The 26,013-nt window shown below is 44.8% G+C and overlaps 2 protein-coding genes across 3 annotated transcripts in view; one reads left to right on the top strand and one right to left on the bottom strand.

Annotated features, from left to right (window-relative positions):
• LRIG1 (leucine rich repeats and immunoglobulin like domains 1) overlaps positions 1 to 7,862 on the top strand; it is a 135,902-nt gene extending 128,040 nt beyond the window's left edge. Inside the window, exons 15-19 of the mRNA XM_054033324.1 lie at positions 45 to 464; positions 2,512 to 2,634; positions 3,245 to 3,391; positions 4,512 to 4,814; positions 5,040 to 7,862. Coding sequence (XP_053889299.1) covers positions 45 to 464; positions 2,512 to 2,634; positions 3,245 to 3,391; positions 4,512 to 4,814; positions 5,040 to 5,269 — 1,223 coding nt within the window. The 3' untranslated portion in view covers positions 5,270 to 7,862. The remainder of the gene's footprint in view (positions 1 to 44; positions 465 to 2,511; positions 2,635 to 3,244; positions 3,392 to 4,511; positions 4,815 to 5,039) is intronic.
• SLC25A26 (solute carrier family 25 member 26) overlaps positions 7,624 to 26,013 on the bottom strand; it is a 130,064-nt gene continuing 111,674 nt past the window's right edge. For both annotated transcript variants that reach the window (XM_054033325.1, XM_054033326.1), the window contains 3 exons: positions 20,089 to 20,153; positions 18,961 to 19,034; positions 7,624 to 11,542 (listed from right to left, as the gene is read on the bottom strand). In XM_054033325.1, the coding sequence (XP_053889300.1) occupies positions 11,446 to 11,542; positions 18,961 to 19,034; positions 20,089 to 20,153 (236 nt within the window). In that variant the 3' untranslated portion in view covers positions 7,624 to 11,445. The remainder of the gene's footprint in view (positions 11,543 to 18,960; positions 19,035 to 20,088; positions 20,154 to 26,013) is intronic.

The following is a 26,013-nucleotide window of genomic DNA, read 5'->3' as shown; positions in this document are numbered from 1 at the left end:
ACAAACCCCCTAGAAACTTAATGTCTGTACTTAAACCCCTGTAGAGACACCATCTTTGATCCATCCACTGGAAGACCATGTAGTGTCTGTAGGTGAAACGGTGGCCCTTCAGTGCAAAGCAACAGGAAGCCCACCTCCACGCATCACCTGGCTGAAAGGCGACCAGCCCCTGGTAGTGACTGACAGGCATCATTTCACCCCTGGCAACCAGCTGCTGATTGTTCGGAATGTTGTGCTGGAGGATGCTGGGAAATACACCTGTGAAATGTCCAATACCCTTGGAACGGAGCGTGCGCACAGCCACGTAAGCATCTTGCAATCCCTTGGCTGCAGGAAGGACAGGACGACAGTGGGGATAATCACCATTGCAGTGGTGTGCAGCATTGTGCTGACGTCTTTGGTCTGGGTGTGCATCATCTACCAGACCAGAAAGAAGAGTGAAGAATACAGCGTCACCAACACAGGTAGGCTCCAACCCTGGCTAAGGGCTTGGGCCAGCGGAAACCGTTGCGTGCCAGAACATTCTGCTGCGGCTGAACGGCTGTGCCAACCAGCCATAACTCCTACTTAAAAGGCTTATCTCAGTGATTTGATTCCCCGTATCATCTGCCTCTGTTCAGGAAGCCTCGCCCAGCTGCACTAGCTGTCACTTGCTGTAGCAGACTGTTCAGTGCTTTGATTTACGGCTTGCCTGGCTCATCAAGTTCTCTCCCATCCAGCCGCAGACAGCCTCTCCTGGTTCAGAGCCTGACAGGTTTTCTCTGGCCACTGTCGGCAGCTGTGTTACAATCTGGGTTAACCCTCCAGGGTTAACCAGGCCTCATTTGTGATGCAGGAAACCCCTGTTTCCACCCAGGGTACTGAGCCCTCCACCCACCCACATATAACTCATGCAGTGAGATATCTCCAGCAATTCCTTGGGACAATGTGCAGCGTCTTCTAGAGGAAGTTTTCTGGTGCCTGGCGGCCTTCCAAAAATGCCACCCTGGTGCCAAACTCATGGCGTTGGGTTGAGAGCTTGAGGATGGGCCCTACTGAGGTCAGGAGGAATAGTCAGTGGAAGCACCGGTTTGGCCTCTTGGACCAGTTCCTGGACTCTGAGCCAATGCTCAGTCTGATCCCTTCCTGGGATTTGCTGCCCTCCACTCTGTCCCTTTAATCTTCTCAGGAAGCAGGTGCAGTAGGTCTGGGGCTTTCAAAGCCGTGGCCGAAGGGAAGGTTTGAATGGAATGTCGTTTGCATGCTGTAAATGCAGTCGTTTCTGCAGAACACTGGAATTTTTTTAAAAAAATCTCGAGACATTGCAGTGCTTCTCTCTTCCCCTTTCTGAACGGTGTCTGGTCAGTTCGTTACAGGGTCAGTTCTGGAAAAGGAGGGGCTCAGTGCCCAATAGAATTGAGTTTACATTTGGCATAGCCTGTGGTGGGAGAGGGGGACAGGGCTGGCCAGCGGTAGAACAGTCTAAGAGCTGAACATGCCTAGTGACCCAGGATCTAGCCCTGGGGCTGCCGTCTGCGGGAAGGCTGTTTGAAAAACAAGGCCAGTTGCTGTGGTAAATAGTAAAATGGAGATAGTCCTCTTAAGTTCAGGTAGCAGTAATTTTAATAGGACACTTGCAATGGAGGGGAAGTAGCAGTTTTTTGCTCTCTTCCCCCCCACCCCTCCTAAAATCTTTCTGCCTTTCTGGTTCCTTTCCATAGAATTCAAAATAACCCCAGAGGAGCTGCAATGTGTAGGACTCATAGAGCCATTTTTCTCTTTCAGTGCATTTGCCTGAACATGTTCGCTTTGTGCTGGGTGATGAGCCAGCATAACATTAAGGCAATTGCATATTTATCAGAGTGGCTGAAGTAAAATCAGGCTGAAGCTGACGCCCCGAGCAGCAGCCCCCTGGCCGGTTGTTACCGTTCCTCTCCAGTTTTGAAGTTTACTTTCGGCCTGGTGTTTTCATGGGGCAGGGCCTGGTACAAAGGGAGTTTGTTGCTACCGAGCCACCGACAACCCATATTAAAAATTCAGAAAGCGACATTTATTATTCTGCACATTCCCCTCTTACTGACCAGAGGAATCCTGGCAGGCGTGTTTGAAGAGACACAGAGGCTGTAACTGCTCTCTCAGTTTGATCATAGGAAGCATGCAGGCCGCAGTCTTCTCTATTAACGTGGTTACGAAAGCTGTTGGGTCAGTCTCCTAAATAACGTAGGAACCCACGTCCCATTTTCAGAAGACCAGGATTTTCACAAGTCCCTATGGATTGGCGATGTCTAAATATTGAGACACTCAACTAGTGCCACCTTAAAGGGGCCCTCAAGTGTTCTGAAGAACCAGGCTGCTTTGGATGTCTACATTGTTGGGTGACATCTTAAAGTCATTGGTCACTTCTGAAAAGGGTGGCCTGAGTCTCCGTGAAAGTCCATGAAAGTCCACTTATGCTCCTAAGTCATTTTTGACAGCGTAACTCCTTGTATCGAAGTACTGGAGGTTCACATTTGTCTTTACCTCTTGTTGCAGACGAGACCATTGTACCACCTGATGTGCCAAGCTACCTGTCCTCCCAGGGTACTCTTTCTGACAGACAGGAAGTGGTCGTCAGAGTTGACAGCCAACAGCCTAATGGGCACATAGAGAACAATGGTAGGAATTGGATTCTAACATTTAAAAAGCTGTATCCACTCTTTGTGTGACAAGGGGTAACTAAAAGCATTAGTGCCCGCTACTCTTCTGCTCTTATTGTGAGCTGTTTGAAAGATCTGTACACCTAGCTACTACACTGTATTGGGGACACAGGCAGGGACATGCCTCTCACTTGGCGGACACAGAAGAAACACTTTTCCCAGTAATAATATCACTCATGAAAACTAAAGATTCCTTTAGTGACTACTCATTCATCAGGCCTGGGAGGTTTTGCCAATATTGGTCTAGTTCTATGGCTCCAGAATTACTGACAACTAAATTCTAATACAAAATCCACTGGCATTGCCAAACCCCGCCTTCAGGTTTACAAATTAAATGCCAACATCATACAATATTTTAAAAGACAACATGTTGGGTGGAAAGGTTAAATTTCTGGATTAAGATTATCATTAGTCTATAAAGCATTTGTTCCTTGAAAAATTGACTCAGAATTATCCACTGTTTCCATTGCAATCCCTTATGCTGTTTTTACAGTACGATAAATGACTGAATGTTTCGATTGAAAGAGCAGATGGTTGTAATCTTTAGCCAGCTGGGTCTTTTGTTATAGGTATGTGTCAGACTGATGCTGGAAGAGGTCCAGATACTGAAGCGCCCACTGTAGCTTGTAGACAGCCAAAGCTATGTGTAGGATATAATAAAGACACTTGGAAGACTGAAGACGCAGCTGATGGAATGCTTGTTCCAGATAAGACAGGTACAAAACACATTAATCTGCAAAGACATTTCATGTTAGTACAGATCAGAAATCATTCGAGAGTCAGAGTGTTATTAAGACTGAGAAGATATGTTGCCTAAAACAATGCCAAGAGTGATTCTCAGATGTGGACACGGCCCTTATATTTTTCTCTTGCTTATTTCTTCATCACAGTAGTTTGAGCTTAAAGAACAGCCAGAAAAGGGCAGACTTTTGACTCTGATTGGCATCACTGCAGCTTGATTGGGTGTTTTTAAGCCATTCCTAACATGTAAGCGCTGTTTCAAACTGAAGGTGTTAGACATTTTCATCAGAGGCATCATAAAGGGACTCTTTAGAAGTTCAAAAATCAAGTTACAAGTAGTTTTGGGCACTGCACCTGCTCCTCGGTCTCTTTGCCAGTGTGTGTGGTTTTCCAATCACATTTTCCTATTTTTAAAAGATATTTTCTCTCTCATCATACTGTTTATAAGAGCCACGCAGACAGCATGGGAAACTAACTGATTCTCTAGGGGAAAATCTCTAGTAAACCCTGTTAACTGACCGAGTGCAGATAAAATAAACTGGGGGCGAGGGGGGAATAGACTTCCTTCTCTTCCCTCTTTCACCTCTAGCCATCTTGGATGTTATACCTACCACCCATAAGCAAAATATTTTCAGATAGAAATGTGATTTAAATTGACGATGTTGGTTTAAAAACAACAACACTCAAAAGGCAACATATTCATTTTCAGCAACACCTACCGCAGAATTCCACCTTCCTTTTCTTCACTGTCTGGTCAGCCATGAATCAGGAACTAGCCATCGACGATAAATACATAACACCTGCAAGGTGTCTTTCAAGCTGCAATAGAAATAAACGTGTGGAGTGGGATAGAGGGGCAGACCCAGTCGTTTCAACTACCATTAGGGATACTGGGAAATCTAACGTTCTGAAAAAGGCAGGCGTTAACTAGATTTATAGGAAACCAAAGAACCATATATTGTTAAGTGACTCCCGTGTGGCAGAGGGGTGGCCTGAGATGTCTTATCCTTCTCCAACTTGCATGATGCTGTGATGACGGCTTCACACTGACTGTACTTAACTTCAGTTATTGCCTTTTTCTCGCCCTCCACAAAGGGTACGGCCTGCCAGTTGTGTGCACTGACTGCAGCGGAAGTACAGATAGCATGAATGTCAACATTTACCCCCAGGATCCCGAATACTATTCTCAGCCAACTAAGACTATGGATAATGCACACCAAAATGCATTCAGCAGAAGAGAGCCAAGTAGGAGCCAGAGCAGAGGTAGCAACCCTCACCAGTGCGTTGGGATTGCCAGCAGTCAGAGAATGGACACTGATAGGACTCTGTATCCCAGCAACCATGACAGAATGCCACCGTCGTCCTGCACGACTCAACCACTGCATGTGGACAGACAAGGTACGCGGTTTGCTTGGGTCTCTTTCCCTATACCATTCCGATTAATGTCCTGGTTCCTCTCGTTGCCTTGCCTTGCTTTTAGAAAGCTTTAGTAATCTTCAGTGTTAAACATGGGCTAGTTGGTGGTTGGTTTGGAATGATTATTATTTATTATGTGCGTTGCGGTAATGGTGGCATTCTGAGCAGCAGCTAATCGAGCATTGTACTATCCTTACTTTCTTACAGGCGCTTCACAACCTTTGGCAAATGCTCCAGAGCATAGTAAGCGTCACTTAAAAGCTTCACCTTCAGAAGACTCAGTGAAGCAGCTAAAAGGGACTCCTGAAATTTCACCAACATCACTGGATATACAGGGTGAGGCTGAAGCTAAACAAACTCTTCTTTCCAATGGATACCTACCCAAATTACAGGACTCCACTCATGAGTTTAAGCCACCCATAAGATCAATGGACTGAGAGGGGAGAAACTGCCATGTGCAAATGAACAAACCTACTATTGACCTTAATTTTTTGCACAGAATACCTAGGCTACTTACTTCTACCTCAACTCTTGAACTGACCGCCTCTCCAAGGAAAAGGAAAACAAATGAGGTATGAGAAACAAGCTTGTGTGGGGAACAAACTCCTACTTGAGCGTCACCTGTTTGTACATAGTTTAAAACTTCAATGAGAAGTATTACTAGTTCAAAAGTTAACTTGCATATGAAGCACATAAATGCAAGGGACAATTGTGTAGTGAAAAGAAAAGTATTTGATACAGTTGTACATAAGAGTTTTCATATTATATATAAATATATATATATATCTTTTACAGAGGCTATTTTAATCTTTAGTGCATGGATAACTGAGTGAAACTTTACAAAGTTTTGGCAATATTGTTTTCAGTATCAGGTTGCTGTTAAATTTTTCAAGAGAGAGAATTCTGGTGCCTTAATGCATAAGCAGACCTTTAAAAACCCAGGCTGTTTCAAAGGAATTGTCATGCTTTGCTATGGAAATTCCTTTAGATCAAGCATTGATTGGGTTAGTTAGCACAAATCCCCCCACCCCAAAATTGATTGCACTTAGCAGGTTTAAGCTGAGATCTTAAATTATTTCAAAGAAACGCTAAATAGAGTTTATAGGGAGAGCCAAGCATTTACCAAAAAAGAAAAAGTAATACATAGCAACGTGACTTTTTCCTTTATGGAAGAACTTAAAATTCATTACCCTTCAGAATTGCAGTGAAGAGCTAAAGGTTAAATATTATCAGTGATAGTCTGCAAATTACAGAAGAACAGCACAGAGGCATAAAGTTGAATTAAACTACTGTGCACACTTGCAAAAAGGAAAGCTAAAATCATTGCTAACAACAAAAATATATGCAGTAGAGGATGGGTTTTTTTCTTTTTGCACCTGTCACAAACTTAAAGGAAATGGCCTTATCTACACCCACAAGTTGTACCATTGTAACTATAGCAGTATACTTAAAGTGGTACAACCCTTCCCCGTGCGAATGCAGGTATACTGCTCTAACGGTAATGATGTGAACATAGCTTATTGCTGTATGTACAGGGGAATAAGTCACACGAGTATCAGACATCTTTATAGAAGTATAACTGCATCCATACTGGGCTTGTAGCTGTATTAATGTCCCAATAATAAAAATCACACCCCTAATTTACCATTATACTGGCTGTGTGCAGACTCTGCCTGAGATACATGACCTATGGCACTATATTAAGCTGTCTCTTTGCTGCACATACATCCCCTGATCAGTGTACACACAGACAATAATTGCTATCTCCTTGTATGTGAACATTGACTTCAGGCCCACGATTATGCCTTTGTGCCACAGTTCCAAGCTAGTCGGAAATAGACTGGTTTAGAAGCAAGAGTATATGGCGGTAGGTGGTCTTGCTGGTTTAAAGGGATGAGTACTACGTGTTAGTACAGGGTCTTTAAGTTCATCCATGAATTTAAAAAAAAAAACTGGTCAAATGGCTCTGTCACTTATAACTTCAGGCTAAAGCTTTTTATTTTTAGAACGGCTGCTTCTGTTGGTACCTGTGGATGGATGGGTTGGTTTGGTTTCAGTTCTGCTAATACAAGTTTACTACACTTTGGTGATGACTACTCCTGGGGAAAGGTTGGTTGGGTTTTTTTTTTTTCTTTTCTTTTTCTTAGAAGCAACTAAAGGCCAGTTTCATCAGAGCAGGGTCTGGTGGAAATCCTGCTCATGTCACTACGGGAACTCACAGCCGGTTTCAAAAGTCAGGGCAGTGAGACCTTTTCAAGGCCTTGATTCAGAAAAGCAGCTGTGTTCAGAACAATACTAAAGACCTATTACTTTTTTAAATGAGGGCCAAAGAGACCCCCCCATATTATCCCATCTTCCATCTTCATTAAAAGACTGCCACCCTTAATAATCTGATTTCTCAGTCCTTTGAGTGGTGGCCTAAACCCTATTTCACTGTCAATTACTGACCCTGGCTTTTACGAATGAGGCATAAGTTAACCAGCTACCTGTCTAGACCAGTTTCTAACTGTAGACACATTTGCACTTTGTGGCAGGTGATTAATTATGTTGAGTGCCAACTTTTAACTCTTCAGCAAATCAAAAGTGAAAGAGATGGACGGTAGTAAATAAATAACCCAACATGTATTTGTCCCATGAACTGAAAAAAATATGCTTTAGAACGAACTCTGAAAGTGAAAACAACAGTGGGACGTGAGTGGGACACACACAAGGAAGATGCAAATGACTTCATTGACCAATTTTGCTGGCAGAAATGTCATCACCGTTGCAAATATTAAGCACATTTGCCACATTAGCATTTGAAAATAATGTATTTTTAATAACGTTAACTGTTTCATGTTGTTACTTCCACTAAATATGTGAATCTGCTGCTTCTGAGAGGCAATGTGAAAGAGGAAGTATTACTTTTGTGTACAAAGTTATTTATTAGAAAATTTGGTACAATATTGTATGTTGAAAAAAACGTAAAATATTGAAGTGTCTAACAAATGGCATTGAAGTGTCTTTAATAAAGGTTCATTTATAATATGACAGCTTTTTTGTTGGGAGTGAGCTTTGCAGAGTTTCAGATGAAAAAAATAAAACCCAAGCAGTTGCTTACACGCTTCTCTGTTTCTAATGAAAATGTGTTAACGATATCGGGACATAACCTTTTCGAAACATCCATTTGTCAAACTGCATTCAACAGACAAAGAATTCAGTATGATAGACCAACATTGGGTACTAGAAACATGACCCTGGGGGGGGAGAGTTGGGAATTGTAGCTGAGATACACAGTGAAAAATTCATATGAAGTAAATTTCTAATATAAAAAAATATCAATTGTCTAAACGTCTCACAAACACCTCTCCATTGTGTGCCAAAGCCAGATGGGCTACATACAGGACAGCTTCAACTACATTTTTGAACCCTTCAACCTTTCTTAGTCCCACTCGTAACACCATCACTACCTATAATAGAAGCTTCAGTTTCAGCTTCAGAGTTAAGGATGAGCTTAATTTTGCATTTAAAGCAAGTATTCAATCTGGGTGTGTGTGGGTGGGTGGGTGGGGTTTTGTTTTTTTACAGTGTAGCCTCTCCAAAAATACAGCTCTTTGAGAAGAGAGAGTTCTCTGAAAATATACAATAAAAATGTGGTCTTTAAGGAATGTACTGTCTAGTGTCAGACAACTTTTTTTGGGGCCCTTAATTATGGAATAACACAAACTTTTCAAACTGTACATATAGTTAAATCTCAATTGTATCTTGTGCATAGGCTGTCACTGAAGACCTTTTTTGTTTTTTAAGGATTAGTGGTCTCTTTCCCCTTCAGCAGGGCATGCTGAATAGTATTCTACTAGAGAGAATTCTACCACGGACTGCCCTCCTCCCTCATCGCTGCCATCTCCAACGGTGCTCGAGCCACAGATGTCCTTAGTTTGGTACCTTGGGGACTGACGTTGATTCCAATGGCTCGCTGTACAGAGCCAGCCAGTTGCTGAAAGAAGTGTTGGGCCCTTAGTTGCGATGCTGTCCTAGAAAGTTTGTTGCGTGGTAAACAGAGTATAGGTCCTTATGTCAGCGACCACTACCATGCTCCACCTTCATTGCTTTTTACCTGCAGAGTAAGTAGCCTCCATATCAGCCCCCCTCCATTCTTCCACTCAGGGCAGGGTTGCATCATCTGGGGAGGCTGGCATGTCCCTCAGATCGGTCCTCAGAAACCAGGGGCCGTAGCAGCATGATCAGTGGTAGGTAAAGGAAAAGAGCTGTACCTGTCTTCGGGCATATAGCAGCACCAATGGGTTTTCATGAGCCTTCGTCGTAGACTGTGGTCCACAGCAAGAACCCCGGCGAGAAGGAAGCGAGATCAACCGACCAGTGGAGAGATTCCTCCCCTGTGAAAGCCCTTCCAGTTTCCACTGGGTGCAGTGCAAGAGACAGGCACCCAGCAGGAGGGACAATAGATGAAGAAATGGTGGTGCAGATTTTTAAAGATGTTCAAACTCATTGGTGCACTGATTGTTACTATGGTTAGTACATGGCATCTCTACAGAGCAGCGTTAAGCATCTTTGCGTAGCCATACTTTAACCTGTTTGGATATCTTGTGTACTTAAGCTTAACTCTGAATTGCCTGGGTTTTGAATGCTTGGTTGTGGGATAGGCACCACAGCCATGTCAGGTATTTCACTCTAAATTTCTGCTATACTCACTCTGTATATTTTAACATTGTCTTGGGCTGGGACTATGAAACAGGCATGTGTGACTATTGTAATTACAGAAGTCTAGACGTCCATCCTTCACTTTGTTTGTAGTAAAACATGTAGAATAAGAAAAGGCTGATTCCAGAACTGATGTTTCAAAAGCACAAAACATGGACCCAAGAGAAATTTGAGTCCTGAGCCGAGAATAATAAATCCTCCAGTATCAGCCTACTTGTTGAAAAGCAAACCAAGCCCATGCCCATAAAGAGCTTTGAGCCAGTAGCTAGCTTTTCCGAATGAATTCCTCTCCTGCCCCTGCCCCTTCCCCCATCCAGAAAAAAGGGATCAACTCTACAATGGAGAAAAGTACATTGTGTAACATCATTAACGAGATTGCCCTGACGAAACCTGCTGTATTGTTACAGCATCATGGCAGGGAGCGGAATCAGCCAGCCAGTTGGGACTAAAATTGCCCTAGGGATGAGCGTGGGCAATGATGGGTAGAAATTCCAGTTTTTAAGAATTAGTCCCTTTTGCTCTGCAAGTTTTCCCACTGTTTTCTGAGCAAGGGCTAAACTTCCGGACCCTGCATAAAGACAGCCAGTTTCTCCATGTATTTGCTTCTTCAGGGGAAAAAAACTACGCTGTAGTACAGACCAAGCTGCTGGTGTTACTGCAGATCTGAATTTGGCTCTGTGTTAGCGCTATCAATTATATTTGCATATATTTTTATTAGGATGCCTGCCTCACTGCTTCTACAAAACCTTATTGTGGAAGTGCCTTCAATTCAACTGCAAGGTAGTTCCAGGTTCTTAATATAGCTCTTTAAAGGTGTAACTAAGCCAAGTTGCTGCTGTAAATTTGACAAGATTTTTTTTATTTTTCAAAATCTTGGACTTTCTAGTGATAATTTTAATTGAGATGAAATAATGGCTTTTTGCCAAGCAGCTAATGTTTGCTTTTTGGCCCTGCACATATTCCACGAACTGATTTTAACTACAGCGTCTTTATGCTAAAGGAAGAATTTAAGTAGAGTCCAAGAACAGAACTAGCATCACTCTTCAGAACTCTTATACGCAATCTGCCATTTCAGCGAGGAGAAGAACCTGTGTTTTCTATTTGTCACTTGCATTCTGCAGCCAGATCTCGCCTGTTCTGTGCTTCACTGCTACAAATCCAGATCTACTTCAGCTTTTGGTAGGGAAAGAAAAAAAAATAAAGGCAAGAGCTGCATTTCTTTTCATAGGCAACATTGTTGGACGGGCTACATGGAAAATAATACAGCATTGTACTTTTACTGGAGAAATCTGAGTCTAATTAAAAACCCCACACTGGTTACCAAGTAAGAGTGCTTGCTATGCACCTGCAGGTATAACCGGTGGGATAAACTTTCAAAATATGGCTCAAATCAGAAACAAATGGGCATTATTTTTCCCCAGCAGCCTCCCAACTAAGAATACTTTCTACAGTCTTTAAATGCCTGCTGATTGCAGCTATGCCAACTCTTCCACGGAGCTAAAAGCAGCCCCAATGCTGAGGAGCCGGTGCCTCTAAATAATGAAAATTCATTTTATTCCATTTTTGCTGCTCAAACCATGTTCTTTTGGTTTACAAAACGGTTTCCTTGCAGGAGTTCTGATAATGCTGTTTGCAGATGCTGTAATTAGCTGTTTACCCCCATGTGTTCCTTTTTTGGCACAAGTCTCTATGACTTCACTGCTTTCCATGCTGGGAAATTTTAAGTTAGGGAAATTGGATTATTGAAGGACTTTTTTTTTATAGTGAAAATACGAGTTTAGGCTGTTGACCAGCTCCTCGGCTCCATAAAGAAGCCTGCGAAGGAGCATGAGTACTTTGATGAGTGAATTCTTTCTGGAGAGCAGCAGATCTTTGGCTCTTTGCTACGATTCACAGGAATCTCTGTTCCAAGTCAGCGCAGCAAGCTGCGAGTTTTGTCGTATGTCCCAAGGAAGATGAATCCTCCCAGACTGATTGCTGTCATTCGAGGGACAACACCTGCAAACAAGCTGAAAGAGAAAGGAAAAAATGCTTCACCTGTTGTCGTGGACTAGCAATGAGAGATGTTACCCGTTTATCACTCCACACACAACCTTTTAGCAGGGCTGTATATACCAACTTTATCTTGATGATTTCTTGAGTATGTTTGTGCAGAATTACCTCCTCTCTAAGGTATGTAGATAGCCTCTATTACTGTCGTATCTGAGCACCTCCCAGTCTTTAATCTATTTATCATCAACAACCCTCGGAGGTGGGATCCCCATTTTACAAATGGAGAAACTGACAAAGTGAGGCTGAAGGTTCGTCTGCACTTCGCTGAAATGCAGTGGAAGGGGTTGGGAAATGCAGAATGCAAAGAGATGCACTCAAACTGCTCCAAATGGACAGCGCTGGCGCAAGCTCAAAGGTACAAGGTACATCATTCACATTAACACAGTCCTGTTTGAAAGAGGACGTGTTCATGCGAACTAGGTACCTTTGAGTTCACACCAGCTGCGTCCACACGGGGCAGTCACAGCACAACCCTTTGTGCTCTGCAATTCACATCCCCGTAGTCTATACTGTGCCCGCCATAGCCTAGGACCTAGACCCTCAAACATATTTAGGTGCTTAACTTCCATTGAGAATCTGGGCCGAAGAGACTTGCCAAAGTTCACACAGGGCAGGTGATTGCACCCAGGTCACCTGATTTCCCGGCTAGCACCCTAACCTCTGGACCATCCTCACCCTCTACTTCCTTCAACCCCACAAATAATCAGTTACCACCCTGTAATTCAGTGTTTTATAAAAAGAGGCGAGATCAATCAAATACCAAATCTGTGCTGCTCTCAATGAAAGCAGGAACAGAGCTAACAGCAGTACTAGCAGTGGACTGGCATAGACAACCATTGGGAGAACTAGTAATAAACTCGCTACAGTCACTGCAAAGTAACAAAACCATGAATGGTTAAAAACTACCCAGGCTGTCTAGTAGAAGCCACAGTAACCTCCAGTTGGGAAGGGGGTTCGTTAACCTCAGCAAGCAAATCACCTTGATACACTGCTGAGCAAATGACACTCCTCCAGCGTTTGATTTCAAAAACTACCACGGTAGAGCAGCAGCAGGAAGACCAATCACGACACGACCTGATATCATTCAACGTAGCCAAAGTAGTTCTGCCTGCTCCTACAGCTCGTCTGTAACAGGAGCAGCCCCTGGAAGTTCAGTATCAAGGACTAGGTGGGCCATAAATTACTTCATCCATTATTGGGTTTATGAACCTCGGGACTGACCACCGTACACATGTGCCCTGCTGCACTGTATGTAAGATTTTAAATGTTGGGCAGTTTAAGGCCTATGTCCCTTTAACCCACTCTTCAGCATTTAAGCACATGGAATGGGTGATCTTGCCCAACACACAGTGTGTGATGTAAAAGTGACATGCACCGAGGTGGATTAAAGATAGAGATTCTGCTGTCCCTGGCTTCTCTGGACTGGACTGCCTGGTAACGTTAATCTAACGGAGTCAGAGTTTCAACTGTGTAGCTTTTACACCAGTATTGTGAGTAATTCCTGTATAATACTGTTAGTCCTGGGGCATGAGAGATCATCTGGAAGCAGTGCATATTCCCAGAGCAATTCAGGGACCCTAATCCTCACTGCTAGTCAGACACTGTGCTTGGTAAGCCTCCAACTGCACTTGCTTTGGTTTTTGTGATAATGATCTGTGCTCTGGGGCCTGGAGCATACAGGCGGATGGAAACGTTTTATGGCTGCACTAGACAGCCATTGGGGCTATTACCATAATTATAGCTTTGAAACAGAGTAATTTGTACAAGGCATACACTGACAGAGCACTCAAAGGGTAAATCCTACGGTACAGCGTTGTTCTCCAGCTACACATCATCCTTCTCCTGTGGAATCACACCAGCCTCTTACTGAAGCGCTGCAGACGTTCGTTTACAGTACAGTCCAGCACAGCCACAGCTCTTAAATAAGCAAGGCTGGAGAACTTTGAATATGTTAACTAGAAGCTGCATCTCTGACCTCATCTCTTATTGCATCCCCCTCAGCTCCACCGCTGGCCTCAGCTGGCCTCAGCATCCTATTGATTTCCTTCTGCTCTCACATATTTGCCTTTAACCATGTGGCAATCCCAGGCCTGGCTTCCCAAGCTACCAGCTTTTCCTCCGTTGCATAGAGAACAGCTGGTCATCTGGCTAAGGCACCGCACAGACTCTGGAGATCTGGGTTCTTGTCCCAGACTGGCCCCTCAGTTACTCAGCTAACCTGTCTCTGCCCCACTTCCCCTTCTGCAAACGGGATAATCACACTCACTTTCGTTCATGCTTTGTCTGTTTAGACTGCAGACTCTTCCGGGCAGGGACTGTCTCACTAAGGGTTTGTACACAGGGCCCTGATCTGGGTTGGCGTCTCTAGCCACTACTGTAACACGACGACAACAAAAGATTGGTTAGTGGGCCTAGATCAAAGCTGAGCATTTTAACTACAAAGAGGTCCAGGTGCAAGTGGCTCCGATGCACTTTCCCAGTCTGCGTGTTGAGCTGGTTAGGAGAAAACACAAAAGCAGAAATCAGACATGGTAGGCTCCTGATTTTCCAAAACCCCATTATCCAAAGCTCTGCACTAGCCGAGTCCCCAGCCTGGGAGACGAGAGGGTTTGGGTTATGCAGAGGTTTGGATAGTGGAGCACAGACTCAGGGCAGCCATGGGAGTGACACCTAACTCCTGCTGGCACAAGGTGCAGGGGAGGCTGCAGCCACAGCAGAGTCAGGAGGTGTGGGGGGGCGTCTCCCTGCTCTACCAGGACCACAGCCGCCCACCTGCACCTTGCACCTATGATAACCAGGGCAGGGTCAAAGGCGCGAGGGAATGGAGCCGTGACACCGGAGCTGCAGAGGGCTCCTGCACTGCCGCGCCTGCCCTCTCGACTATCCGAACTCCCGCTTAGCCGAATACAATCTGCGTCCCTAGGGCCTGTCAGCTCACCGGGAGTACCCTGTCTGATTTCCAAAGCGAATCATCGCCAGCTGTGTAATGCAGGGACGGCCAACCTGAGCCTGAGAAGGAGCCAGAATTTACTAATGTGCGTTGCCAAAGAGCCACAGTAATACATCAGCAGCCGCCATCAGCGCTCCCCACTTCTCCCCCGCTCCCAGCACCTCCCACCCACTGGCAGCCCCACCGACCAGCACCTCCCGATCTGCTGTTTTGTGGCATGCAGGAGGCTCGGGGAGGGGTGGAGTGGGGGCAGGCCTGTGGCAGAGCCCGGCTTGAGCAGTGAGCACCCCCCGGCAGCCCAGGAGTCGGTGCCTAGACAAGGAGTCACATATTAACTTCTGAAGAGCTGCATGTGGCTCCGGAGCTGCAGGTTGGCCCCCCCCTGGAATAATGCCTATGTGCTATGGGGGTGTGCTCTGATCCCATGCAGCCTGCCACCTCCAACTTATAGTGCCTAATCCTTCTAGTAAAAAGAACAGGAGTACTTGTGGCACCTTAGAGACTAACAAATTTATTAGAGCATAAGCTTTCGTGGGCTACAACCCACTTCATCGGATGCATATATGGAGAAGGTGAAGAAGAAGAAGTGGGCTGTAGTCCACGAAAGCTTATGCTCTAATAAATTTGTTAGTCTCTAAGGTGCCACAAGTACTCCTGTTCTTTTTACGGATACAGACTAACACGGCTGCTTCTCTGAAACTAATCCTTCTAGTATTCATATTCCCATTATTTTCCATTATTTGAATGCAACTCTTCACCCATGTTTTTCCAAGCCCTGGAATATTTATTCCCAAATGCTTGGATCCTAAAGTCCATCAGAACCTTGAGGCACTATTTTGACAGGGATCCTTCTTGCAATATGAAACAAATCCCCAGTTCAATAGAAAATATCAGAGGCCACTGCTTAAAGTAACCCACTGGACAGGCCCCTTTACTCAGCACTACAGGTTAGATCGTTTTGCATTTCCTAAAGCAGAGAATCCTTAAAGGCTGATGGCTAGTGTCTATTCACACTTGGGATCTCGGTATGGAAGAGTCGCGCGGTTAGGGCCCAACGCTGGAACGGGTGCAATAGTGTGTGTGCACCTGCACCTATTGGGAAACCTCGCTTAGCAATCAAAATAGGGAGCTAGGACCCCTGGCTTGTGGGCCCTACTGTGCCACCATCTAGGAGGGCAAGCTCAGGCAACTCCTTCCACTTCACTCTTCCTATGGGGAAAACAACACTTGCCAATCTCCCGGCTTGGTTGTAAGGCATCATCGATGGCTGTAAAGTGCGACAAGCTCCTTGGAGAAAAGGTGCTGGAAAAGTGCAAGGCGTCCATGCACAAGTCTGCCCTAGTGCGTGCAGCTTAGAAATCGCTCACCTAAACTCCCATTTGCAAGTGCAAATAACTGTGGCTACGTGCACATTGCTCCTTTAATCTCACCCATATTCTATCCATTGAGAAATATCTATTAATGGAGGCCTCTCTCTCCCTCTCTCTTACGGACAGAAAAGGATGTGAATTTGTTGGCATGAAGCACTTGGATTTACTAGGTGCAAAACAGGAAGTGAGTCCTGCACTCTGGCTTTAATAATGTGGCAAGAGGCAATGCATCTCTCTGCCCCAGAATTCCTTCTCTTCAAATCTGAGATTTAGTAGCGAAGCCATAGATTATTTTACATTGCTGCCAGCCAAAAAGCCCGACACTTTTACTGGTTTTGATTAATACGTTTATAATTGGCAGCAGGCACGGCCGTCTCTGCATTTATTTTTCCCAAGGCTTTCTTCCTTCTTGCAGCTGACACAGTTTGGCCATTTTTGCCTGTTTCTGTTCTCAGGATTGCTTATTATTTTGCTTTCTCTTGGCTGTGCAGCGTTGAGGAGAGCTGGGTTACCCTTTGGTTCTATTGCATCAGTGGCACAATCTGAAGACAGAGTTTGAATTCTGGTTGGCTAAATGGGCACTTGTGAAACAGGCTTGAAAGAACACAAATTATGTGCAACAGAAAGGGGGGATTTAGACGTTGAATAGGAGTGTGGTGCTTAACTGCTATTTGTCCTTTTGAAAATAGATCCCATGGTCTTCTCAGCATATACAATGCTGTACAGTGCATGAAACCGGCCCACAGACAAGGGACCTACAAGTGATAGCTCAATGCGTCCTGAGACAATACAAAACGAACAGTCTGGGGTGGGCATAACAGCTGGAATGCTTCCTGGAATAAGGGTCCAAGAACTTCCTGAAATTTGTTTTGAATTATTTTCCAAATGTGTCAAAAGAATATTGAACTTTTACTAGTTGTGTGACCAGAAATCGGGTGTTAAGGAAAATTATCTGTAACTAGACTGGAGGGACGTGCAGACACAGCACTGGCTATCGAGTTGGTTTCTAAACCCTAAAGCAGCGAAGCGTAGCACTGGCAAACAGGCTGATCTAGAAGGGTATGAGAAATGAAGCTAGAGATTTGCATAATGAGTCTGATTGTGGAAGGGGGAAAAACAGCAACACCTGTTGCACCCATCCAGACCTGCATTTGTTCCCAATGTCTAGTTAATGCTCCATGTGGATTTTGCGCATGTCACTCCAGTAACTACAGATTTAATTAGCTCATAGCATATGTATGACGCCAATCCCAGAGGCACAATAACACAACTACCAGTTGAACCGCATACGCCCACTGGGTGCAGGTGGAATCTAGGATTTATGGTTCAAAACCACAGGCCTCTCGCATGTGGACTGAGGCAATCTACATTAGCTATCATTATTTTAGGACTTGTATTCTGTGTAGGCTACAGCTAGTCACTACTGAATGACTCACTGATTCTCCCACACAAAGAGCACAGCCCACTACAAACTGACCAGGTATCCATGCAAATCAATACTAATTTACACGCCTGTGGCATCTTTTGTCCAAGGCTCTCAAAACGCTCTACAAACACGAATGAATGAGTCCTCACAACTCCACCATACGGCCAGGAAGCATTGTTCCCATTCTTACAGATGGTTAAACTGAGGCCCAAGGAGGCTAGGTGACTCACCCAGCATCACATAACAAGTGCCTTCCAAAGCTGAGCGGAAACCCAAGGCCTTCTGACTTGGTCCTTATATACTAGACTATGATGTTTTCTTATGAGCTATACATGTCCTGCTGCCACATTGCTGCAACTGATATTCTTGCCTATTAGGTGGCTAATTATTTCGGGAGACAGAGCTGTGCAGAGCTGATCAGACTGATGCTTTGAGCTCTGTCGCTATTCAGATTTTTTTTAAAAAAATATGCATTTTTACTAGGGAAATGATTTAGTTGGGGATTGGTCCTGTTTTGAGCAGGGGGTCGGACTAGATGACCTCCTGAGGTCCCTTCCAACCCTCATATTCTATGAACTCCAAGTGGGTGTTTTGTTGTTCTTCAATGCATAACATTTAATGATGCATGTTAGAGTCAGGAAACGCTGCTCCCACACACATAATTACACACACACACACACAACATATGTACATGTGTAATTAATGTGTTATCCAATGGAAATGCTCTGCCCTGGATGTCCTGTGTAACCTCAGGCAAGTCCCATACCCTCTCTCTGATAACCTGTTTCCCCATTGATACTATTTGCCTAAGTGACAGGGTGCTACTCATGTCTGGCACGCCTGAGCAATTCCCCACTGAGCAAGGCAAGAGGACTGAAGGGTTAGCCCACAAGGGATGTCTTCATTCTATGAAACTCCATGCGTAGAAACCTGAGCGAGGCAGGAAAAAGGAAGAACAAGCTGTGGGGTGCACATTTCAAAGCGGCTTCCCTCAGTTTTCCTGCCCTCTGTATTTCAGCACGTTGAAGCATTTTTCTGGGGCTCTGGGCCTGTTTCCTGCTGGGCGATGCTGTGGGGATGGACTGGGAGTTGCTGATTTATAGCCTTACACGGCGCCACGCGGTGACTGAAATGCAGAATTGCAGCACCCCATGGAGAGGAAGGGAAACACCTGCAAATCCCAGTTTCAGTTTCTTGGCTTTTAGCTTCCTCTGCTTTCTTGTCTGGGATGCTAGGGACGGAGGCTGTTGGTGTCCCCTCCTCCCGCTAGGCTTCCTGCTGGGGAAAGAGGGCAAGAAGGGGCAGAGGTGACGTTACACAAAGAAAGTTCCTGGGTAACTGTGGAAAGCTGGAGGAGGATTGGCTGGCGCTGTAGGGAGGTGCCTGCACCAGGCTGGCCTGGCTCTTAGGAAGGGGTAATGATTATTATTGGTTAATATTTGTAAGGCAGTAGCTCCTAGAGGCTCCGTTGTGTCAGGTGCTGTACACACACATACCTGAATGACTGCTACTTGGCCTTGTGAACGGCGAGTCAATTCATAGTTTTATACAGCGCATTAAACACACACACACACACACACACACACACTTATCTATCTCACAGATATTCTCTCACAAGATAGTCCTTACCCAGGTAGCCCTTGTGACCTCCAGACACTGTGCAGGGCAGAGAGTACATTCCCACTGGCATTGCTGGAACCAGCCTGTATCACAAGAACAGAGAGCCCATAATTCAATCAATCACCAGTTGGATCCAGTTATTATCAAGCTACCTATCCATTTACACTGCGCAACAGAGCAATGGGACTGTCTAGTGGCCCTAGTTCGGAACAAAACCCAGCTCTTATGACTTGGTCCCACGCTCTAACCAACACGCCATGCGCCCTCCTTGATACATGTCTGCTGAATGAGGCTGTACTATACAAACACACACAAAGATGCAGTGCACACTCTTTACAGAACGTGATGTGTGTCTAGAACACAGCACCAGTCGTCAGATGAGGTGCAAATGGCCAGTGAGAAATAGCTGATTACTCTACTCAGGGACCTGGCTGGTGGAGAGAATTGACCCGTATGGGGTGACTCGGACTCCATCAGCGCAGCCCCTTAAAGGATAATAACGTATCCCAACAGCGTGTACCAGCTGCTTGCATTTTAACCGTCCCACAATCTAGACCTGCTCGGGACGAGGCTAGATGGCTCGTTCATTAAAACAACAGTGGCACAGCTACATTAGCACTCCTGCTTTTGCCATCCCTGGCAGAGTTGCAGCAATGGTTTGAAATTCTAGGAAAGAAAGTCTGGCGTCAGGCCTGCGTATGGAGAGCAATGCAAACAATCCCCTGTTGTTAGAAAAACTCACAGAGGAATCAGTTCCTGCCTGGATTTTTAATTTAGGGAGTTTGACCCTATAAGGAATTTGTCATTAAGACTTTTGCATTAACCACTGGCAGCCTAGATTTCAGCATATCCCCAGGACAACCTAGCACAAAGCAGTGACGTCTTAGATGGCTCCTTTGGGAGACCTGAGGAGGGAGGTGAAAGAACAAGAATAGTAATTACAGGGCAAAGTAAAGCAACACCAGTTTTATCCATGCATGTAACGCACATTCACATCAGTTCCTGGCTTAAACTACAAGAACAGAAGTCATTAGTGATAGGTGTGGTGCTACATTTCATTTCGTTGCTACCATGCAGAAGTTTTGGCACTGGGGCCCATGCACCTGTCCATTTGCTCAGCGTTCTTCCATCTCTTACCTTTGCCAACATAATTCTTGTCTTTGCTACGTCTAGAGGTGTGGTGACTGCAGCTGCAAATCCACCTGAGCATATTAAAATACCAAACACAAGTGAGGCATTGTTTGCTGAACATGTATGCCACCCCGTCGACAATTCCCACAGCCTGGGTCAAAAACATTTCACTATGCATGCTTACAGCATGGTTCTCAGTTCAAAATTTGGGGATGTTTACAGTGTCTGTAGATAGAGTTTATTATTTTGCATCTACAGAAAAATCATTATTTAGTATTAATTATTATTTTTATTATTATTGTTACTTTTACTCTATTATGGTAGCATCCAGGAACCCTAACTGACACTGGAGTTCCATTGTGCAAGGCGCTGTACATATATATAGTAAGAGACAGTCCCTGACCCAAAGAGCTGATAAGATAAGAAAACAGTTTCCATTTTAAACACCTACATATTGTAAAGCAAATGAAATTGCTCGGGCCACGTCTACACTACCCGCCGCATCGGCGGGTAGTAATCGATCTATCGGGGATCGATTTATCGCGTCTCATCTAGACGCGATAAATCAATCCCTGAATTGACGCCCGTACTCCACCTCGGCAGGAGGAGTAAGCGGAGTCGACAGGGGAGCCGCGGCAGTCGACTTGCCGCCGTGAGGATGGCCAGGTAAGTCGAACTAAGATACTTCGACTTCAGCTACGTGAATAGCGTAGCTGAAGTTACGTATCTTAGATCGATCCCTCCCACCCTCAGTGTAGACTAGCCCTCACTCAGAAAGGAAATAAGCACAGAATATTTTGCTCTGTCTTTTGAGAGTGAAATTCTGACCAGACAGATAAACTATACTAGATAGGTAGATATATTATCATTGATTTGTTTTACGGTGGCACCTAAGAGCACCAGCCCTGGGTAAGGACTTAATTGTGTGGGGTGCTGTGCAGACATAGCTAAAGTAGTATGGATGAAAAGGTGCTACACCCCATAAATAGGCAATAGAAAATAAATATGGCGATTAATGATGTTCACAAGACACTCAATCTGGAACTCCATATCCAGGGAGTTTGGATCTGGAATTACCCTGTTAAAGGAAGCAGGGGTCTTGGAGCAGTTGGATGGGCCCTACTGATAATCCAGTAGAACCTCGGAGTTATGAGTTACAAACTGACCAGTCAACCACACACCTCATTTGGAACCAGAAGTATGCAATCAGGCAGCAGCAGAGACCCCCCCCAAAATGAAAATAAAAAGCAAATACAGTACAGTAGAGTGTTAAATGTAAACTACTAAAAAAATAAAGGAAGAGCAGCATTTTTCTTCTGTGTGGTAAAGTTTCAAAGCTGTATTAAGTCCACGTTCAGTTGTAACCTTTTGAAACAACCACCAGAACGTCTTGTTCAGAGTTATGAACATGTCAGAGGTACAAACAAACCTCATTCGCAAAGTGTTCATAACTCTAAGGTTCTCCTGTAATCTCTCTTACAATACAGGCAAATGCTACTTCAGAAAGAAACAAAATGGAGTAGTCATGACACCTGACAGCCCAATCTGTTTGTGGCTAGGGGGATTCTGCAAAGTGATCAATCATCCAGGCTCTCGAAACTCCCCTCCCTTCCAGGTTAAATATTTTTCCACTACAAAGCGTTTTCTTCTTCTGGCTCCCCTGCCTCCCCCCTCCATCACCATCGTGACAAGCATCCTCTTCCTTCAATGCGTTTCCATCGTCCCTATCCTCACCACTCTCAGAGCACATTACTTTCACTCAGAAGGGCTGGCCTAGCTGTGACTTCCTCGGTAATAATCAGTCATCAAGAATTGTGCAGGGACAATGCAACTGGCTTGCTATGCCCTCCCAAGAGACAACAAGCCTCCAGCAAACTAAGATCCCAGTTCTGATCCTGCTTCCACGGGTGTAAATCAGCCGTAATTGCACTGAAGTCAAGGGAACGGCATCATGCTAAAGCTACGCAATTGTAGAATTGGATCCCAAAGAACAGACAGGGCCTAACAGGCCCCCCCGCACACACACACTTAATTCAGTGACTACAGCCTCTGCCTCTTTCACTATCCAGGGGCTATTCTATTCTGTTCTCTATAGGTTCTTATACCACCCTCATTAGCACAGGAGCCTCTTCCAATCCCCCTAAGCAACCCCTTCAACCATTCTCTTTATTTCCCCCTCTAAATTTAACTCTGATCTCTCACTCTTTCACTCCCAGCCACAATATTTTAACTCAAAAGGAGTAGCTCAAACACAGCTAGAGATGCACCAAAATAAATATTTACCTTTCGTTAACAGTGCAATATTAAGAAAAGAAAAATCTTATTCTCTGGGGTTTGTATAAACCAAGTGTATGGAATATAGAGAGACTGATCTCAGAGTGGTAGCCGTGTTAGTCTGTATCGGCAAAAACAAGAGGAGTCCTTGTGGCACCTTATTGATCTTATTTCTCCAGGGGGAAGATGGGACCTCTTTAAATCTGTAAACTACTGCAAATCAGATTTATCCACTGGCCGGTGTTTTAACTCTGCTCTCTCTCTCTTCTGAGTTTTCCAATATCAACATAATTCTTCATGTAAAAAGAAGGCCAACTGGCTCTTTGAGTAGCTTTCTATATCAACTGCATGGGAGAAACTTCTTATGATTCATAAAGGAACATTCAGTGACAATTAGGTATTCGTTGTCTGGTATGTCTATGGGCGAGCCCATGGTTCTCAAACCGATCAGGGAACTTCAAGCAATAAGTGGATCGAGGTGCCCAGCTTCTCCTCACAGTAGGTTGGTTGATCAGTTTTGCTTTGGAGGGGGCTATGCCCCTGTAAGAAGCAGAAAAAGGGTTTACATTCAGGAAGCCAATATGAAGACCTTAAGCAAATCAGACTATGTGCCAGCCCATTCTTGCTCCATATTAACTTAAGGTCAGACTTCTTTTCCATTCTAAGCCAGTTCTGGACTAAATGACCAACTGGCCTTGAGAGAACAATTTGGTTAGAACCTTTCGTGCTAAAGTCAATGCTGTATTTTTAAAGTAGCTAAAATAATACTCATAGACACTTCCAAATTAACAAGGCTGGAAAGTGAAGTCTTAATTTTACCCACTGAACAGGATTAGTGTAAAACTCTGAAACAGGGATTTTAGTCCTGCTTGGAGTGCAAAGTTCAGGGCTGACGATGGAGTATTACCAACGTCCCCACAATGTTCAATTATTTTTCTTAACTGAGCTTGGCAGTTTCTTAAAGCATTCTTAGTCCTAGCAAAGTTTCTCATTAGCAGTGGTATAAATCTAGGCTGCTACAGTGCCTGGATTGTGTACAAATTACTCTTGGATACAATGTCTCCAAATGTTCTTATCCAGTGGTTTAATCTAGGCTGAATAGTTCTCCATTTTCCCAAATGTCTGTTTGGATCTTTTCAGCTCTTTTGCCATTAGCATGTCAATTTCCCCCTTTTCCCTCACCAGGAAGTATTTCTTACAGATTTAAGAACTGATTTAGAATGATGACAGCACCAATAATGTGCTTCATGAGCACAACATGCAGCAACGTAACAGCTAAATTAAATGCAAGTTTGCATATGCTTGACTAGAACTAAAATTTATAGCTGGCAGCGATGGGAGCCATGTTTTATACAAGGCAATGGGTCCGACAAAATCAATTTGCTCCACCTTTATTCCAAAATGCCAAAGATAATTGTTAGGGTAACCTCAGAAGGTTTATTACTTTCCAAGAACAATTTTATTCACAGGCTACAGCTAATAAGGCAATGGTCCTGGTTGCATTACAACTATAACTGTAGTTGTAATGCAACCAGGGGCCCTGGTTTATAAATGGAAGGAAGCTGTAGTGTAGACAGGACTGACCATTTCAAAGAAGCGCATTAGAAACTGGACTGTCCAAAGTGCATGCATGTGTCGCGGGTTCTGTCAGGCACTGTGCAAAAACACATCCTGTGGATAGGACAGAGGGCAACTTGTTTTATGCTTCCCCTCCTCTCACCCTGCAACATACCTGCAGGCGGGGGGGGGGGCAAACTATGCCCTAAGACACCAGCAGGTAGAGTGCAGAGAAGATGCTTGGGCCCGCTGAGGGGTAAGGCAGCACTGGAGAGACAGGCCAGCATAAAGGACTCCGGAATCAGGAGAAAAAGTCCCCAAAGTTCACCAGAAAGTTTGCTGGCCCCTTCAACAAACCAGGATCCAACCAGGCACCCAGTTCATTTTTCACATAGCTGCAGGTGACACCACTGCAACCACCAGGTGCTTCTAAGGACGTTATGGGTGAAATTCAATCCTAAATCCCAGTTCAGCCCTATCGGTTAAGCACATGCATCCTCTGGGCTTAGGTGCAGTATGGACCTTTCTGGTCTTAAGCCCCACGAATCTATGAAAGGACCATAATGTCATCTAGTCTGACCTCTTGTACATCACAGGTCGTTAACATTTCACCCAGTTACCTCTGTAGTGAGCCCAATAACTTGTGCCTGGCTAAAGTGTGTCTTCTAGAAACACAGCCAGTCTGGATTTGAAGACATCAAGAGTTGGAGAATCTACTACTTTGGTCAAAGAGGCTAGATCTTGGGATTTTCTCCCTGTAAAAGAGACTTGTACACTGGCTTCAAGTCACTTCTAAGGGTATGTCTACCCTGGAAACTTCAAAACGCTGCCGCGGGAGCGAATGTGGTCGCGCGCGAGCGCTGGGAGAGAGCTCTCTCAGCACTCCTGGTAATCCACCTCCACGAGGGGAATAGCTCCGAGTGCTGGGAACGCAGCTCCCGGGGCTCGCAGCCTGTCCACACTAGCGCTTTAAAGCGCTCAGACTTGCTGCGCTCAGGGGGGTGATTTTTCAACAAGTTAGAACGCTATAAAATGTAAGTGCGGACATACCCTAAGATCTGGTCTTCCCTACCAACTTACGCCTGGAAAATCCACACCTCTGAGCAAGGCAGTTATACCAACCTAACTCCCGGTGTAGACAGCACTATGTCTACTGTCCTGCTGCAGTGTTTTAAGTATAGACAAGCCCTTAGTCTTCTTTTTGATAAGCTAAACAGATAGAGCTCTTTACATCTCTTGCTGTACAGCATTTTCTCCAGCCCTCAAATCATCTTTTGTGGCTCTGTTTGGCCCGCCTCTCTGATTTTCCAACCCCCTTTCTCAAATGTGAACCCCAGAGCAATACAGGCTATCTAGGACTGCTCTCACTAATGGCATGTACAGAGGTAAAAATCGCCTCCCTGCTCCAACTCACCAATCTCCTGTCTGACACCCACAAGTCACGTGAGCCTCTTTTACTGCAGCATCTAACAAGGAGCTCATGCTCAGTGGCTTGTTCACTATGGCTCCTAAATCCTTTTTACAGTCCCCTCTTCGCAGGACACAGACTCCCTTCTGTACGTGTGGCCTGCATTCCTTGTCCCTGGATGGGTAGCTTGGCATTTGGCTGTTTGAAACGCATTTTGGCTGAATAGGCCCAGCTTGCCAAGCGATCCAGATCTCTCTGCACGACCGCCCTGTCCACGTCACTTACAACTCTGCCAGTCTTGGTGTCAGCCGCTTTTAAACAGCAGCGGTTTTATATCCACTTCCACATCAGTGATGAAAATGCTAAATAGCATCTGGCCTAGCACCTATCCGTGCAGAACCCCCCTGGAAACACCCCCATTCAATGATAATTCCCCGTTGACTTCATCCCCTCAGTGCATGCCTTATTGACACTGTCTAGTGCTACCAGCGCCGGGTGCTAGTTCTTTGCAGAGCGGTGAATCTCATGCATTGGTGAGCAGAGCCAAGTGGCCTATTAAAGGAAGAATCAAACCAGGCAGAATACAGGAACCTGGGGACAATTCATCTCATCTGTAATGATTTAATCCGTTTCGATTTGCAGGTCTGAGTACCTGCAAAAGGAAAGTTTTGAAATCCGATTTCGTCACGGCT

Source organism: Malaclemys terrapin, chromosome 7 (genome assembly GCF_027887155.1).
Source record: "Malaclemys terrapin pileata isolate rMalTer1 chromosome 7, rMalTer1.hap1, whole genome shotgun sequence".
NCBI lineage: Eukaryota > Metazoa > Chordata > Testudines > Emydidae > Malaclemys > Malaclemys terrapin.
The sequence above is the reverse complement of the archived record's forward strand: the minus strand, read 5'-3'. Positions and strand labels throughout refer to the sequence as shown.